This window comes from Ictalurus furcatus, chromosome 21, assembly GCF_023375685.1.
Source record: "Ictalurus furcatus strain D&B chromosome 21, Billie_1.0, whole genome shotgun sequence".
In the NCBI taxonomy this organism is placed as follows: Eukaryota; Metazoa; Chordata; class Actinopteri; order Siluriformes; family Ictaluridae; genus Ictalurus; species Ictalurus furcatus.
Window position 1 is genome coordinate 6,046,476 of NC_071275.1, and position 19,769 is coordinate 6,066,244.

General features: G+C 38.7%; 1 protein-coding gene across 7 annotated transcripts in view; it reads right to left on the bottom strand.

Moving 5' to 3' along the window:
* pcbp4 (poly(rC) binding protein 4) overlaps positions 1-19,769 on the bottom strand; it is a 102,295-nt gene that overhangs the window by 46,862 nt on the left and 35,664 nt on the right. For 5 of the 7 annotated variants that reach the window (XM_053652639.1, XM_053652638.1, XM_053652637.1 and 2 more), the window contains exons 2-3: positions 8,454-8,633; positions 6,169-6,192 (exon numbers count right to left, since the gene is read on the bottom strand). In XM_053652639.1, the coding sequence (XP_053508614.1) occupies positions 6,169-6,192; positions 8,454-8,561 (132 nt within the window). In that variant the 5' untranslated portion in view covers positions 8,562-8,633. Of the gene's footprint in view, positions 1-6,168; positions 6,193-8,453; positions 10,388-19,769 lie in introns of those variants that run through there. The other 2 variants (XM_053652641.1, XM_053652640.1) reach the window with 1 other exon arrangement.

A 19,769-nucleotide genomic window follows, 5' to 3' on the forward strand; every position in this document is an offset into this window, starting at 1 on the left:
TGTTGATATGGTGAAGCTTTCTGCAATGTTCATGGAAGATTGTCTATGGAAGGAGTCTCCAGTGTTGGTGCTTTGTGACAGTGAGGTTTCCGTGACGGGAAAATCTTCAGGACAGAAGACTTTGCGCTTTGCGTTACCTTGTTAACGTTAAAAAATGTGAAAGTTTTTTTTTTTGTTCATTTTCATTTGTTAACTATACAGTAGTTACTGTACGTCTTGTATATGGAATATATCATTGTGGCAGCGGGGGCGTGGCCAAGCATCAGCTGCAGTCGGAGAGGAGGCGAGTTGAACCGGCAGGGAACGCGATGATTCTGACCTGTGTGCGATCACAATGACTTTACTTATGTGTGCTTTGTTTGTCTTTTTAGAAAAATAAGAGAATTCCATAAACCAGAGAGAAAGAGAGAGAGAGAGAGAGAGAGAGAGAGCTGACAGAGGTCACCTATAACACACCATATCACATACCGGCGCATGAGCTTGAAAAGAGCTGATGAACTTGAGCGAGGTGAAAGCCCTGAAATATTGGGACAGGGTTTTATTTTGGTTTTTCAAACGAGTGTTCAAAGCACGCTGAAAAATAAAAACGAAGCAAAATCCCGAAGCTCTGCCAAAGTCCGCCTGTCTCCCTAGTCCTCCTCCCCACCCACCTTCACACATACCGGCTTCTACAATAATCTATACGTAACTATAAATGGATCAAAACAACAATTTTCTTTCTTTTTTTTTTTTTCCAGCAATTGTTTGAGCGATTTCCAAATTTGCCAAATAAATAAATAAATAATGCATCATTTATATTATACAATCATTTTTCCCATTTCTTGAAGGCTGCCAATAATATGAAGAGATGACACTTGGGTCTTGATAATGGACTCAAGATATTTGGAGCCTGCTGTTAAGTCGAGAAGAGCGAGTCCACGAAAAAAAAGAGGAGAATTAACAGGCCTTGATTCACATACGCAGACTATCTCTAGTATTTCCCAAGTGCTTGAGCAGTGAGGATATAGGAGCCACTCCACAAACCTGTGTTTAATACCCTTACTGCTTTTCGCTGGCTCATGACAATGGTTGGGTTTTATAGAAATGGAAGGCTTTGTTAAGAATCATATTAAACTCGCCTTTAATTTACACCACTTATGCTTTGCTAATTCTTCCTGCCAATCCTCACTCGTAAATGTTTTAGAACTGACGAACCTGATGAGCTAAACAACGATTGGGAGGTTCCATGATTGTTGGTGTCATTAGCTCTCATACAGTTCAACTTTATTATTATTATTATTATTATTATTATTATTATTATTATTATCATTATTATTATTATTTAGCATTTTCCATGGCTGAATCTGAAAGCATGCATTTAACCATCCAAAACAATGTATTAGCACAGCCCAGGCAATAATATGTCATTTTTTACAAGGTTTGTTTCCAGAAAATTGCTGCATTGGTTCTTAAATGAGTAACAGGCTTGAAAGTAACAGTTCATGAGCATAGAATTAGCAAATACAACAACATGTGGTGAACTCGCAATCATGCTAATGGCTTGAATACATTAACTCTCTACTGCATGAATTATTACATTTGCACACAAAAAAAATGTTTTATGGATTTTTATTACTGGAATTAGTTCAAGTAATAAAAATACATAAAAAATGTTGAAAAAAATTAGGTGGGTAGTAGGTAAATTTTTGCCAAATGGCCAAAATGTGCAGTGGTGGAAAGTATAATACAGTCGAAAATAACACAAAATGTGAGATTACAATTCCAGTTACTGCTTTTTCCAGACTGTAAGCACAGATTTGTTTTGACACTTAGTAAGCATGCAAAAGTTATACCTTCTAGAAAGGAATTACAGTTAAAGTATGTGGATGGATTTATTCACTCAAAATATTTACGAAAATTAGATCCAAACATGTTTTGGGTGAAGTAACTTTTTAATTCTTTCTCTCAAAATATAAAATTTAGATAAGGTGCAATTGCAAAATGTTTGAAATTACAAGTTTTTCTTTCTTTAAATGTGAAAAAAATGTAAATATACTAGTAGAGAAGTCTAATGTTTTTTTTTTGTTGTTTGTTTTGTTTTTTGCTATGTAGGACTGTTTTAATTCATGAATGCACATACCACAGTTTTATGATGACATTTTGTTGCCATATGGCAACAATTACATTTTACAATTTAACAAAAAACTCAAAATATATAAACTTGCTTAAATGACAAAAAATAAATGTGAACTTCTATATCAGATAGTGTTGAATTTTTTTCCTTTAAGTAGTCTTGCTTAAATATTGAAAAATGAAACACATTTTGAAAGCGCTCTGATGATGACCTTCACCATGCCATGTGATTGCAGAAAAGGAAATGCAAATAGCACTTGATGGTCATGTGACATGGCATTTTTTTAAAATCTCAAAGTTAAAGCCCCCGTTTTCCAGTGACATAGGAAAATAGTAGTTTTATATTATTGACTATCAAAAAATTGGAGATAAATTAATTGTTGCCAAATGGAAACACCATGTAGTAAAGGGTTAAGGACATTCCAATTCAACTAGCTGTTACAGTTGTCATGGAAATAGTTGTCTATGATATATGATATACAGTATAACTCTCTTGCTAATACAAGACATGCAATCCCCTTAACCACTTAACTAGCTAACTAGCTCACCGTATGTTATTACATTATCTTAGCTACCATTTCTAGCCTAGCTAATTAGTTTTCTGGGAAACCAAAACATGGGACTGGGCAGCACATTGGAGCTTTTACTGCGTAGTGATACGTTTAGCTAGCTAATAAATTTATGATTAGATATTGAATACCTTCAACTTTTCATTCTAATGTAGTATCTATTTTAACAGTACCAGTGTGCAACTGCTAATATTGGAGCAGCAGGTTCGAAACGTGTGCACATTTAACAGAGAAAAATGTCCTCATGTCCAAAAAAACTCATGTTCACTAGAGCACCTGCTGCTAAGTCAATCTCTCTTGAGCTGAACAGTGGTCTGTCTGTCGTAGTCAAAACTCCATCATGCTCCAGTTCACTGTGTGCTAGCATCTGCTTCTCCTCCTTGGGGGGGTTGGGGGTGGGGGGGATGTATTTGTCTGCGTGTGTGTATATGTGTAGCTGGGAAGGCAAAATGCTAGTAAAAGCTCAGGGGCTTGTTAGCAACTAGTCCTCAAGTGAGTGCCTGTCTGGCATGTGGGCTTTTTTCTGAGAAAATGCTAACAGCTTCTGTGTGTGGCCAATGTTGAAAAAGACTACATCGGATGTGATTCTGTGAGATACAACATGATGTGCGTGTTGGGGAAGGACGCTGCAGGACTTACTGATAGCTAGCGGCTCAAGTCTCAGAAGAACAGCACATGCCCACGCAGCCATACACGCAAGTTACACACTGCTCGTTAATGATGATGATCTTTGCTTTTATGAAATCTTCATTCATGCTGCCTTCAGGGATAAACAGTGTCAGTTAGCGATATAAAGCAATACAAGGTTTCGAAATGTAATCATCTCCCATCATGACTTTATTCGAGGCAGGAAAAAACTTCATAGACGGTTCTTGTGATTACGGGTTACTTGGCATTCTTATTACCGGTGGGTCTCCAGTTGACATAAGCAATTCTAATAACAGATTGTCATAACATAAAGCAGCACCAGCACTTAAAGGTAAACTCCACCAATAAACACATCAAAAATCCCTATAAAATGGCATCTAGGCTTTGATTTAATTCCTTATGTTGACATTGTTGACATCTTTCCTTCTGAAACAGGAAGTCAGGCTGACAGCATTTTGAAGTGTTCTGAACTACTAATAGTGTTCCAGATATGCCACACCCCAATTAATTGAAACAGTAGCTTGGCAAGCTAGCTAAATATGGAGCAAAGAGTTTGTTGAGAACCTGTGAGTCTTACACTTAGCCGTATTCTTACTGACAGAGAAGCCCCAAAAGTGTATAAAGGCAGAATCGCTACAACAGGCACAAGTTGGTAAAACACCGCCGAGAAGTCCCTGTCCCTTTACCATGACTCCGTACTAATTCCTCTCTCTGCAACACAAATAAAACCATCCATTTATTTGTTTGTTTTTAAGACTAAGCAATTGGATTAGTTGGAAAAGGGAATAGTGTGCAGAAAGATAGCCAAAGCCAAAAACCCTCTTGAAAAAAACCAATAGAAACCATCACAGAAATTCTAATAGTTTCCACTACAAATACCATTACAAACCGTCAGGTAACCATTCAAATCATTCATTACCATTACTGGTCCTTAATGGTATCCACTAGACATAACATGCCACCAGCAAATTACCAGTAGAAACCCACAGGGACCATTACAGTTTCCATTAAAACCAATACAATGCCTTTTATAACCATTAAAACCATTACAAATTCTATGACCGTTTCTAATGATTTTTTTTCCTGCAGGGAATTCAATGCCAAACCATGTTTACTGCTAACAAATTAATACTGTAGAGCAAAACCCACTTCTGGGGGCCGGATATATGTTCCAGAGAACGTTTAATTGGACGATCACAAACTTTTGACTTAGAATTTTTACATAATTTTCCTGGAAAAGACTTAAAAGAATTAAACTTAGCATGAATATATTTTAGGATATAGTATCGTATTGGTGTCTATTATACTAAGGGGCAGGTATAAAGCTGTTAAACACTCATTTTGATTTTAACATTTTGATATTGAAATATTTGTGATGTATTAAGTAATTCTGGTGCTAATTTGTTGGGTGGCGTTTGCATTTTCATTATTACTGTGATAATATCAAGTACGATGGTGCTGATGGTGGTATTAGCATGAAAGTTGAAGCTTTGTAAGCTGATGTTTGAGCAGAATGTACAGATGAGGAGGTGAGACAGCTGGACAGACTAACCCTGTGTTCATGCAACAATCCACTCATATCACTTGTAGTTTGTTCTTTTTTGGGTAGTGGTGGCTCTGGGTTAAGGCTCTGGGTTACTGATCAGTAGGTCAGGGGTTCAAGCCGCAGCCCTGCCAAGCTGTCACACAAGGCCCTTAACCCTATGTGCTCCTGGGCACCGTATCATGGCTGACCCTGCACTCTGACCCCAGCTTTCTAACAAGCTGGGCTGTGCGAACAAAGAATTTCACTGAGACAAACAAAGGCTTCTTCTTCTAATGGCTGCGACTAGTGGACAGCTTGAATACCCTACGGCCTATTATACGACTTGTTTAAAATGCATTAAACTTTGATTAACGTGTTACATACTAGGCTTCGTACTAGCTTCACTGACAGATTAGGAAAGCGAGCTAACTGTATTATCTACGGACACTCACCAGAAGCAAAGCCTCCTCCCAAGCTTTATTTTCTTCATAATGCCTCTATACACATTTAATGAGAGGTCGTGTAAGACGGGATAATTTGAAACCTTGGTTACACTTGGTTTTCTTCCATTTTTGTGTGTCAATTAGTAAATGGAAACTATTTCCATCCATCCATCCATCTATTTTCCATTCCGCTTATCCTACTCAGAGTCGTGGGGGAGCCTGGAGCCTATCCCAGGGGACTCGGGGCCCAAGGCGGGGGACACCCTGAATGGGGTGTCAACCCATCGCAGGGCACAATTACACACGCATTGAGAAAACCGGAGTACCCAGAGGAAACCCCGGAAGCACGGGGAGAACATGCAAATTCTGCGCACACAGGGGCGGGAATCAAAGCCCCAAACCCTGGAGGTGTGAGGCAAATCTGCCACCGATGGTGCAGGTAGGAATTAAATTTGTGAGTGGGAAACTGAAAAAAACTGGGACCGCACACATGATAGGATTGGTCTGCGGAATCATTTGAGCCAATCTTTTGGATTTGTCGCTTTACCGCATCATAGCTAACTTGCATAGAACTGAGAAAATCCCACTCGAATGTTGCTTCCTAGTGTGAAAATAAGATTAGGGATTAAAGCGCCGCTGCATTAGTCTCTTTAGGCAGAGTTGAAGCGAGGGCTAAATTTCACTAGCACCTCTACTGTATCTCCAGGTAGTTAAATGGCATTGTGGGTAATCTAGAAAACTGTTAACCAAAATGAAAATGGATGAACATGCCAAAGAAAAAAAAAATAAACTCAGGAATTCATTTTGAGTGGATGTTCCCTTTAAATAGCATGCAAATGAGCAGCGAAACCTCAGACAGCGAGGTACTCACCTTGCCTATGATGCTCCCGACCTCCTGCGAAAAAAGAAAACAGACATGAGGCAAATGTCAATTTATTGATCCGAGCACTTTCCCCTCATACACCTGTCTGTTGGTTTAGGCGAGGAAGCCGTCTGTCAACTCGGCCTCGTCCCAATTCTAACAAACCGGCCTAATCCACTATTGGACTCCTTGATTTTTAAGGTGCAGGGAAGTGCACATTGTAACGCACAGGCTATATACAAAGGAGGCTGAACGTGAAATAAGAAAGGAAATGAACCTTTAGTAAATGATTTCTTAAAGTCGGAAAATTCCATTATTGGTTTCAATTATAAGAGCAGCTGTCTGGCTTCTAGTTATCCTTCGCTAGTCTGTGGAGTCAAAATCCATGATTAAAATAAAGCAGGACGCAATTACATAAGGCTATTTCGTGTTCTTGTCGAGGCTTTCTCTGTGCCATTCGAAGGTCAGAAGCTCATCCTTGAAGCAATAAATCACCTTATACATTTAATTTCTCAGGGATTCTTCATGCGTACGAAACAAAATATGTTAAAAAAAAGTGGCATTTCAGTTGAATGATGTATGAACTTTAGTGTACATACAGTATAAAGTACGTGATAGAAGAAAGTAACTCGTCTTGTACATCTGCAACAACATTAATTGTAACTAGAAATGGTTAAAAAGCACAATGTATCATTCATTGCTGTGGTATAAGAAAATTCAAACGCTTCCGTCTTCACATCGGTCTGCTTCACACCATTCTGTCATGGATTAGTTTCCTATAACGGCATAACCAGTCAGTTTTTTCCATGATTATTAAAATAAAATCTTTATATTCTCATTTATTTCTGACAATCTGGCCCACACCAGGTTCTGTAATGAGCTACCATCAGGTAAAACCACACCGACACATCACACAGCAGATTCCACTGTGCTGTTATATATTTACCACAAAAATGTTTAAAAAATCAGTCAATCAGTTCCAGAAGCCATGTGGGCAAAAAAATAAGCACACCTGCTGTACGAGAATAATTAACAAGTAGTTCAGAGCCAGGAGCTGCTAATCAAACATGCCTTGGCACTGATTCTACAAATCTCTGGAAGTGTACAGGTGGCATGAACACCATTCTTCCAAAAAATATCCCCTCAGTTGGTTTACTGATGATGGTGGTCCAACACGTCAGTCTAAAATCTCTTATGTTCAGCTCGGATCTGACGTGGTCACTCTGAAGGACATAGATTGTGAATGACATCATTTTCATCCTCATTATCATATAGTATTGAGTTGACATGTAAGCATTTTTCTGTAACACTGAATTTTGTGCTGGAAAACTAATGCTTGGAAATCTAAAATGTTTTTGTACTGATTTGATAATGTAGAAGCCATAAAATAAAAAATCTAATGCACAGTTTGTACTAAAAAAAAAAAGTAGGGTGCCTAAGACTTTTGCACAGTACTGTATGAATTTTGTATGGCCAGAATTCACACACCATGCTGACAGTTCTGGCATTTTTACCTCTGAGGTTTTCCCTCCCAGCATTTAGGAGGCATAGTAGTAGGGTTCATGTGTAAGAAAGAAAAAAAAAATTCTGGCTTAAGCCACACCCACTTCAGCTTTGAATCTGAATACAAATATAGATATTTGGAGCATTAAACAGATACAAATGATATTACAACCCTTGCTTATATAGTATATACTGTAAATGTCTAAATGTCACCAGGTGAGATGTTTTCTCAGGCCACCAAACATATGCTTAAGCAATGCTCCTGTTCTATATTGACATTCATCACAGTTGACGACTTGTACATTATTAATTTCATGCAAATGGGAAATGAAGTTAAAAAAGCCCGGCATGTAAAGCCAACAGGCAAAACACTGTGCTGTGCTGGTTCTAACGACTTCATTGTGCAGGCAGGCCAATAATGAGTTTCCTTGAACCCTCACAGTGTTAAACGAACACTCCACCCACAAAAAAATTGCTAATATGGCTAAGTATGAATGAAAACTAGCAGGGTGGGGGTGGGGTCGTGGTTATTATGATCTCATTTGCATATCCTTAATGTTAGCCCGTGTTAAGGAATCATTTAAAACCCATTAGAGTTAAGCATCATGGGGTGAGTATCCCAAAGGCATCATAGCACAGAGATTATTTTAAGTGAATATCATAAGCTTGTCTGTGTAAAACGCAAAGCTTCTATTGCTGGAGGTTTGCTATTTCAGGATGAGCTGTGAGGGTGGGCATATTTTATCTTGCATGTATGTGTGTGTGTGTGTGTGTGTGTGCACGCGTTTTACCTTGCCGTGCATGAGCAACCTGAGGGTGAGAGTGACGTTCATACCCCCGTCTCCGAAGTCCTGCTCACAGTTCATTCTGGCTGTGGAGTCCGGCACAGGGAGTCGCATGAAAGAAGCTCAAGAGATAATGGAGCTGTTCAAGGTGATGAACTCTGCCTTTTTTCTTTTTTTTCTTCAATTCTGTAACACAAAAAACAGCAAAACACACAGATCATTCTCAGTGAGTGCTCACATTCCTTTAATTGTATGTAATACAATACACACACACACACACACACATATATATATACACACTACTGGTCATTATTTTTATTTATTTATTTTTTTCCCCATATTTTAGAATAACAATAAAGTCATCAAAACTCTGGAATAACACAAAAGGAACTATGGGAATTATGTTGTGACAAAATATCAAAAGTAAGTCAAAATAATTTCATATTTTAGCATCTTCAAAATAGACGCCCTTTTTGCCGAGAATTTCCAGAAATGTATTCTTGGCACTTTCTCAACCGATTTCTTGAGGAATTTCCCTGAGATGGTTTTTAAACAGTATTAAAGAAGCTCCAACCTACGCTGGACATTTATCGGCTTCTTTTCAGAATATTTCGCTTAAGAGTCATCCATTTAAAAAAAAAATTTTTGTAAATAATAAAAAAAATTTTTGTAAATAAAAAAAAAATTGTAAAAAAATATATTTCTAATGAAAGAAACGAATATGTCGGCACAATTATATTTTCGTCTATAACACTGATTTCAAACATTTAATCATACACCTTCAGATCAAAATGTTTTTAAGATCATGAGAAACATTTCAGTCAAGTATCTATCTATCTATCTATCTATCTATCTATATATATATGTTGTATGTATAATGATATATATATAGTTACAAAAATTGAATATTTAACACTCTGGTGGAGGAAAAGTAAGACGATGTCTGTAGACATCTTAACATTCTATTTAATAAATATTTTACCACTGAAAAGAAGGGAAATCTGTAATTGTGAAAATATTTTATAATATTTAGTATCTACAAAAAACTTAAACAAATAAAAAAAAAGCCTTTGAGGAATGTTATCATCAAAGACAAATTATTTAAAGCTGAAAAGGAGAAAATCTGTAAAAAAAAAAAAAAAAAGTTTTTATTTTATTTAATATCTACAAAAAGCTAAGAAATTAGCTAATACTAAAATGTAGAGAAATACATCTGTAAACATGGAAAATTTTATTAAAATCTATGAAAAATTTAACATTGAAAATAAGGAGAAAGTTATATTATTTCATAACTACAAAAAGAAATTATTTAACACTATGAAAGGGGGGGGGAATATCAGTAAAGATGTAACATTTTGTTTAACATCAACTAAAACATATTACTGAAATAGGGGGAAAAAAAATCTGTAAAAATGTTGATATTTTATTTAATATTGCCAGGTTTTATTCTTTACTTAATATAGCTCCTTCACATCAGCAGAAGGATGTCGAGACCGGGTGTAAAGGTGGCTAGAGGGAGCACATGATCTTAACAGACAAGCCGTATGTTATGCTGTAAAGCTGTAAATTTCACATCGTCCCAACGTCCGTGTGATTTCTGAGTATCAAGGGTAATGCCAACCTTTTAAATGTCAACCTGTCAATCATCTGTTTTCATTTGCATAACAAATATTTCTTTTTGAAAAAGCTCATTGTTTTTGAGCAAACGTATCTGTTTACAAGGCAGGTTGTGTTTTGTAAGATTCGTCCGTGAGCTCGGACATTTCTGAGCAGCGGTTGGAGCAGTCAAATATCTCATTTGCAAAAGAAATAGGCAGTAAAATGAGAAGAGAATGAGGCTGATCTTGAGGTTGATTAAGAGAACCTAATTGGTGAGTGGGAGAGAAAATACACATAACCCCGACCCCACCCCCCTATCAAAACGACCAATCCACTTTACCTGTGCAGTCCAATTCTATCCACTTAAACCATCAAATATTTTATTCCAGTCTATGTAGGATCCTGAAATGAGGTCATAATTTAAGGCTTAATCGCCAAGTCGGAAGCTTAGGGGGGGAATTGCATAAGCTCTTGGCTCTGGTGTGCTGTCTGGGTAGAATATTGGAAGAAAAAGACATGGAGAGAGAGAGAGAGAGTGAGAAAGAGAAACAGACAGACACTCTGGCAGACAGCACACATTTTACAGCCATGGTGTCTCTGTGTGACATTTCTAATCATATTTACCGTAAATTTTTAATCATCATAAATACTCTAGCTAGATGAATCTACTGTAAGCCTCCAGTCCAAGTATAAAGTCAAATGGTTAAAGGTAAAAAAAAAAAATGATCGAAGTCATCTTGTAGTTCGCTAACTAGCCGAGTCGAGTCTTGAGTCTGGACATTGCATTTTGGAACTTTGAGTCCAGCGTCTGCACCAAACATCTGGAATTGGATTCCTCTTTACTATGATATTGAACATCACTGGAGAATGGTGAGATGGTGCTCTTTTGATTTTCGGCGCTAACAACGAAACCTAATGGTTGATATCGTTGAAATTTGTTCTCCTATTCACAGCCATGTTGTCCTGTGAGGTCATCGCTTCACTACTTCACTGCTTCACTACTACAAGTTCTGATGAGAATAACGACAATACAGCTACAACCAGCAAATTCAATAAACTCTATTACAATCTCTAAGCATATCACAAATGATTCAATACAAACAGAATTAGTTTATTGTGAAGGTTTTCTTTTAGTGCTTCTTTTAGTGGATCATAACAAGAGTCATAACCTTTCAATCATTAGAACAGAAGCTCAAGAATTTAGTGACTGCTAGTTTTACTGTATGATTACCAATTCATTTTACTGCCGTTTATTAGAGGCTACCAGTCTTCCTATCAGTCCGTGCCGGATTTCGCAGAGTGTTGTGGCAAAAAGTGCGTGATTTTGCCTTGGCTTTTTTTTTTTCCTTCAAAATCTGCACTGCAACTTGCAGTGTTTTATGTGCTTTTTTCATGAAATAGTTTTGCACGGTATTTCGCAGTGATATTTGTCGGTAAATGAGACTTTTTACTGTAGCTGTACTCATCTTGTAGCTGTACTCATTTGAAGCTTACTCATTGCAAGCTTCTCAGAATATTGTGGCTTTTGCATGATTTTGTGTTCATTTCTGCGATCGCAAAATCGTGAAATCCTCGAGGGACTATCTTATGGTACATTTTCTTTTGAAGCCACATAGTAACACAGTACTTCAATTCCCCTGAAATATATTAATCTCAAATGTTTAAATAAAGTTTACTGTGACTTTACTATGCAAAGCACATGTATGAATTTTTGTTATTATTATTATTATTATTATTATTATTATTATATTATTTCTACCCTCAGAGACATTACAGCTCCAGCACATGTTAATTGCAGGCTCTGCCTTCATTACCACTTGCTAACTGATGATAGCAGGTGTGTTTGCAGGGGTCTCAAGATTTCCATACGAGTGACAAGTCGAGGGAGAGGCGAGGCTAAAGAAGAAAAGCAGGCCACAAATGTGATGGAACCCGAAATGAAAAGATGAGCATGCCTCTCACGAGCAGCATTGTTAACGAGGCTGGCTTGTCTGAATTCGCTGGTACGGGGTGTTAATAATCTGCCACTCGACCAGTCGTGTCTGGACGTGGAGACATGTTCAGTCATTAGGGTATAGACCTCATTTCTGCCGTCTGTTTCTTTTTTTTCCTCTCAACAAAGTCTCACAGACCAATTAAACAGACGTTTTGAGGGGGACGATTGCATGTCGAGATACAGCACCCAGTGATTATACCCAGACTGTTCTGTCTAGAGAGGGAACAGGCTTTCAGTGTCTCTAATTGATGAAGCTCTTGTGACAAAGGATAAGAGCCAAACTATGGAGAAATCCGATGGCACATAGGATAGACTGTCGTACACATCAAATTTACCCTAACTAATTAAATAATACATCAACTAAAGAATTCATCCACCAATACAATATATGTCATTAAATCAAAGGGTATGAGGCACGTTTGCCTCGCACCTCATTACATTACAGCATTTGGCAGCCAGTTGAATGATCCTACAATTATCTCAGTCATACTTCTGAGCAGTCGAGGGTTAAGGGCCTTGCTCAAGGGCCCAACAGTGGCAGCTTGGCAGTGCTGGGATGTGAACTCACAACCTTATGATCAGAAGTCCAACGTATTAACTGCTGAGCTACCACTTCCCACCTCCTGGGCTGGGGGTTCAAATCCCGCCTCAGCCTTGTGGGCATGGAGTTTGCATGTTCTCCCCATGCTTTGGGGGTTTCCTCCGGGTACTCCAGTTTCCTCCCCCAATCGATAGACATGCATTATAGGCATTTCCAAAACTGTCCGTAGTGTGTGAATGGTTGTGCGATTGTGCCTTGTGATAGGTTGGCACCCCATCTAGGGTGTACCCCACCTTGTGCCTTGAGTTCCCTGCTCCAGGCTCCTCTGTAACCCTGTGTAGGATAAGCGGTATGGAAAATTGATGGATGGATGGATGGATGGATATTTACAGATTTGAAGATCCACATTTTAAACTGAATTTGGACATTTTATTTGTATGTTAACATCCACGTAAGAAATTTCTAATTGTTACTATTGTTTTCTTCTGTGGCTCAAATTGACACAAACTTGCCCCTCGTTGTCTCAGAACTGATTGTACCCTAGGTATTGAGCGGATATAGTGAACAAAGCCAGTCTGAACTGGATGTGTGTATGTAGGATAGGGTAAAATCTAAATAAAATACTTCCTACATGAATATGAGTGGCAGATGGTACAATTTGGTGGATGCTGGATGCTGTTGGCTTGTGTAAATTAATGATCTAAGTAATTATCAGCAATAAGAGGGAAAAATCTGACATCTCAATGACTTACTGTCTGTTGCAGTATAAAATGATATGCTAATTACTAGTTGCATGTATTCAAATACCAAATACGTCACTAGAATATAACGCACTTTTAAAGAAATCCGACAGCCCTATTCATCAAATACTACCCGGTTCAGAGGCATTTTTAAGCAATGACACAGGTGCATGGTTCTTCACAATTAGCACATTTGTACTATTTGTTCAGCCTCTCCTTAGCCTGTGAACCGCCTCAAAGCACAGCTCAAATAACACGCTTGGCCACTCAAGGCCACTCGATGTAATGTGGCAAGATTAACCCCTACAATGGTGCATTCCACGTACACTGCTTCTGTTACAAGAGATCTCTACTTCTAAATAGGACGGGGGACAGGACAAACAGGTGTCTAGCTGGCCAATTGCAAAGTATTTTTATACGACTTCTTTTTTTCTTCTTCTTGCGTACAGAGTGAGAGGACACTGGGTTCAGAAAGCCATGATGCGAAGAGACTGCAATGTTTGCCAAGCTGATTCTTCTCCAGTTGAGGGAGGGGTTGGCGGGATTCATTTCGGTGACTTGGCGACGTGAACGGGAAGAATCTGTCGCAGACGTCCTTCAGCACACACAGTGGAATTTCTATTACAAGCTGCTGTGCTTCATCACAGCGGAAATGAGTAATTGAATCGCTCTCAAAATCCTCACTTGGATATCATGCCAAACATACAGAAGCACTTCTACACGCACTTTGGTTACTGTTTCAGAGTGCTGCCCCTCATATGTGACAGATTCATGGACTCTCTCTGGGGTTTAGTATCAGGATGGTCATCATTCCGGCTAATGTTCAGGCCTCTGTAGTTAAGTTTCAGCCTTGGGGCCTGTCAGTTCTTGCTGTGACAATGCGTATTGTCTTAAATGCATGCTTTGAAAGTTACTGATGATTACACAAGGGATGAAGCACTGAATCAGAACAGCTCTTCCAATCAAATCCATTGATGCCATGAACATGAAATGTTTACTGACAGAACACATATCTCTTTAATTACTTTATTTTTTTTTTAAAAAAAGGGCCTAGCAAGACAACTGAAGCCTTTCAGAGCAAACACTATTGATTGACTAGGACTCAAAATGGCTGCTCACCATTGTTCCTAAAACCCAATCAGTAATCACCATTGTTCTCAAGGGCCAATCACTCATCGCCATTGTTCTCAACGACTAATCGCTGATCTTAATTGTTCTCAATGAGCAGTCACTGATCATCATTGTTCTCAACCAATCACTGATCTTAATTGTTCTCAACGACCAATCACTCACCATCATTGTGCTCATTGATCAAACACTGATCCCCATTCTTCTCTACGACCAATCACTGATCACTTTTCCCAATGACCAATTAAAGATCATCATTGTTTTCAATGACCAATCACTGATCACCATTGTTCCCAATGACCAATCACTGATCACAATTCTTCCCAGTGACCAATCACTGATCAGTATTATTCCCAATGACCAATCACTAATCACCATTGACACCTCATTACTCCATGGTCCCTGGTTCGATCCGGAACATTTTCTCCCTGTTCCTGTGTGGGCTTCCTCCAGGTTCTCTGGTTTCCTCCTCCACCTCAAACTTGCATGTAGATGGACTGGCTACTCTACATTGCAGATAGGTGTTAATGAGTGTGTGTGAACGGTGCCCTGTGATGGACTGGCATCCCGTACAGGGTGTATTCCTGCCTCTCGCTCTCTCCCTGTATCCACCATGATGGAGTGGTTACTGAAGATGAATGAACGAAAAAAAATCTGAGCTTTATCAATTATGCAGTTTTGACATGTAACAGGTTAAAATCTATTTTTCTAATCAATTGACTTGTTCTCATAATATTGCTATAAACTGATTTCTTTAAGCATTGCCTTTTTTGGTCTAACAGGCAGTGGTTATGCAGATCGCTTCTGCCGAGTGGTGATGTAATGGTGATGGCTGAGTGATTTAACTAAACTTGCACACACACGCATGTGGAAAGCAATGTAGTCTGCCTTCGCCAGGCATTGACAAAGCAAATAGAAAAAAGAAAGAAAGAGCTTTGTTCCTCCCAACACCCACCCTCCCTTCCCATGTGTGTTTGTGATCACTGTAATTACTTTGACTGTAATTGTAGGGGTAAAACTGAAGTCTCTTGTCTGGAGACTGTGAACTCCATGTGTGTGTGTGTTGGACTGTTTGATCCTACTGTGAGTATGAAGCATGCAGACTCTTTCCTCTCTTGTAGTGCTCTTTTGTGACAAGTGTACCAATCTATCAACAACACCCACAGTGCATATAACAGATCTGCATTTCTATCATTTCTATGTAAGATGTTGAACGACTAAAGTTCACATGTTCACAGATATTTTTGAATGTTTTTTTTTTTGGCTCACTTTACTTTTACCCCCCCAACTGATAGTTAGGCTTTTTGAAAACACCTCATAGGTGGTGAAATCTTTAGTCTTTTCATCTGGCCTGGAAAACCTCTACATATTTTTGAAAGTGCTAAAATATTCATGTGGACAGGGCCTAAGAAGAACCAAAAAGCACAGCAACAAATTTCTCAAGCAGGACCCGTATCTCTTCCCCATTGATAATCCATGCCACGACACCTTAAAGGTCAGTAGCATAATAAACCCAGTAAGTCTAAGTTATCGCTACGTGTCCAGGAAAGACACTCATTACATTGTCTGAAGCTAGGAAAAAAGGATTATAATGATGATACTTGTGATGACACTTAATGATGACACTTGTGCTTCTTGGAGTTCAGACAGCTTGCTGATTCTGCTGTGGAGAATTGTGGGTTGATTTCAGAGGGAGACTGAATTGCTGATGCTTTTTGTAGCTGTGGCAATATTTACACTCTTCTTCGCCGAGTGCACAGAGCCGACTCGGACGAAACATGGCAGAATAAAACGAGCTATGGAGTGGGAGTGACAGACAAATGACACCGATGACCTTGGCCACTCAAGGACCTCATGTCCAGTGGAGATTTATAAGAGGAGCCGGAAAGTGACTCAGAGGAGAGAAACAATCGGAGGGAGGAGGGATGGATGGGGAAAACACACTGCTTTATGTTTAGGAATTGATCTAAACTGGTAAAACTCTAGAAAGACAGTATTGAATCCAGTAAGGCTTGGTAATATGACAGTATAATCATATTGTGAGCAATTACGCCACAGTACGTTTTTCTGAGCTATCACAGATATTATCAGTATTGTTAGAACACTGATCGGTTTAAACAGTTTTTCACAATATTAAGTATCGGATTGGGTATTACGATATATTTTTACACTGCTGACCCCTAATTTATTGTGCTAAGATGTGTATGGCCTGATGTACCAAGCTGTTTGCGTGCATTTTCAGGCCCAAATAGGCCACATTCAGCCTGAATAAACTTGCTGGTTCTGTACGAAATTAACGCAAGAGCAATTTACGTAAAGTGAGTTTTTCTCTCTCTCATACATATGCATTTGAAGGCAGCACAAAAAAAGAGTGAAATGTGAAGTGCGACTAATTACATATTCCATTCAGTGTACTCAACCTTGGGAAATTAACCACTTTTCATCAATCCGGTCCCCCATTCCAATAGACCAACAAAGGCTTGCATCCTCTTACTGTAGGACAACATTAAAAGGACACATTTCATTTGTTGCAGTAAGGCATGTATGTGTAGGTGATGTACTATGCTGTTTCGCAAATACATTTCGCAAAACAGTGCTCTCTGGCAGTACTGGGGTTTAAACTCATAACCTTCCAATTATCAATACAGATTCTTAACCGATAGGCGTTAAATATATACATATACGTATATATGCTAATGCCATGTGATAGCTATAAATCCAAAATGTTGAACATGTTGTAATGCTTTATATTGAGTACAAAGGACACTGTGATGTGCAAGAGAGCAATTAGGGCATTAGGGGCTGTACCCCCAAAGATTTTTTTTCTTTAGCCCAGAATAATTCTCCTCTTGGAGCGGTTTGTCACTACGTAACTGAACATCAGTAAAAGAAGACAGTGCTGTACTTTGTATCTTCATTGAACGGACGCAAAACTAATCAGACAGGGTTTACAGGAAAATCCGTGGAAATACTTGTGTCTTATTGGCTGACACGTCTCAATTCTGCCGAATACTGAAAGCTCACACAGTCTGTTAGTGTGAGAGGAAAAATGCATATATGCCAATTTAATTTATTTATTTTTTTTTTACCAGTAAAGTGGTTGAAACTGAAACATCAATATCCTCTCATGCTGAGCAGGAAAACGATGTGTATAAATGTCCATAGGAGTTCCAAATTACACGAACATGATATAAGCAGAGCATAAGGAAAGCTAATGTATTTTGCATGGTACTGTAGCAGCTAAACCCATACAATGATAGCATAGTTGAGCCTCCCCTTGGCTAGTGACACCAAACTAGCCTAGTCTTGTGTTAGATAAACCCATACAATTTTATTTATTTATTTATTTTCAATTCTGTTCCTATTTAATGTGTATTCTTTCCTATCTGTCTTTTGTGTAATTGAGCTGCTGTAACGAGGGAATTTCGCCAGTGTGGGATCAATAAAGGTTATCTTATCTTATCTTATCTTATAACCAAAAAGTTTTATATTTTACCAGTCTGGTAGTCACAGTGATACCACCCAAGACAAGTTTTATAATAAGAATGCAAGAAACAATGAATGGAAACAGTCTATTTAGAAGTAGATTTAAAAAAAAAAACATTGATGGAGAAGAATCTGGGCTCAGCCCCGGATGATTAACAGTCCAGCTAACGCCCCTGGGCTATGCTGTGTGCATGCCCAGCATGGCATTTGCTGTCATTTTCATTTCATTGTACAAGGGCAACTTTTGGATATCTGACTGAAAATGTGGCCAAAACATAAAAACAGCATTTTCAAAATTACCAGTGTTACTGTGGACGAGGCCATAGACACCCATTGCCAAGTGCAAACTAACTCACATAGTCTCGGGATGACTCTCTCACACACGCGTGCACAAACAAATAAGCTGTTGGAAGGACAAAATGGATTTGAGTGCTAAACAAATGTGCTCTGCTGGGGCGTTCTACAAATCGTTCCTCCCGATTTGGATGCCGGGGAACAAATCAGTCCACACACGCACATACTGTACCAAATGCACTCTCAAATCATGTTAGATCAGACTGAAAGCTGATCAAAGAGCATAAACGTCCCCCCTACTGTTTTACAGACTTGGCTAATCGGGGCGCAAATCAGACAGGAAGCAAAATCGATAACTCTAGTGCTGAGTGAATCAGACTGAGTGAGTTGACAAAATCTCAACATAACTCACAATGTCCTGGCAGACCGGCCACATAAATTGTGATCTAGGGTCAGTTCCATTAAGTCAAATCCCTGCTTTAATTATTAAAATGTGTCTCTTGCATACATTCGTAGCGGCTGTTGTGACTGAGATGAGGCCAGAGGATTATTCAAATGATGTTGGGCACCACAAAACATTTGAATGTCAGCTCTCGACTTTCACTGCCTTTGGGGAATAGACGAGATTGGCCGGAAGTGATGCGATGATACCATTCTAATGTTGTCTGGAAGAGGAGGGCGGGGGGGATCTTGGGTAGTGTCATGTTTCATTGGTATTGATCCTCTATGACTGGATTGACCTTGACTGCAAGTATTCCTGATATCTCCTGTTTCAGTAACACAGTAGAGTCCGAAAAACTGAATCCACTGCCAAGGACTGATTTTATTTCTGATATTTATTTTAAAAACACTACACACACCCAATGAACAATTAATTTAAGAGTTTGGTAAAGAAACATCTATCTAAGAATCCTGTTTGAGAAATAGAATTTGACAAAAATTTGATTATTCTCTTGAACTGATTGAATAAGTTCTTAGTAGTGGACTAATACTTTGAGATCCTACTTATGCTCTCCCTCTCTCTTTCTCTCTCTCTCTCTTTCTTTCTCTCTCTCTCTCTCTATATATACTTATATACACACACACACACACACACACACACACACACACACACATATATATATATATATATATATATATATATAAAATTATTTTTAGTTTTTCAGTCAGGAGTTCTTGAGTTTAAATCACAAAAAAATTCTATGAAAAGAAGAACACACAGATTTGCCTCAGCGGATATTATGCAAATCGTCTTCCTTGATGGAGATGTATTCTTCCTGGAAAGCTATACTGACTTCTTGTTGGGGGCTAATGTGATCCAGTCAGTTTGACCGTGACATGGTTGTTGGTCCCAGATGAGCTGGTTTGTGTATTTCAAAATTGGCTGATCTTCTGGGTGTTTCATGCAAACAGTCTATAGAGTTTTACACAGAATGGTGCAAAAAAAGACAAGACAGTGCAGTGAGCTGGAGTAGTGTAGGCAGAAATGCCCTGTTGACGAGAGAGGACAGAGGAGAATAGCCAGATTGGTTTGAGCT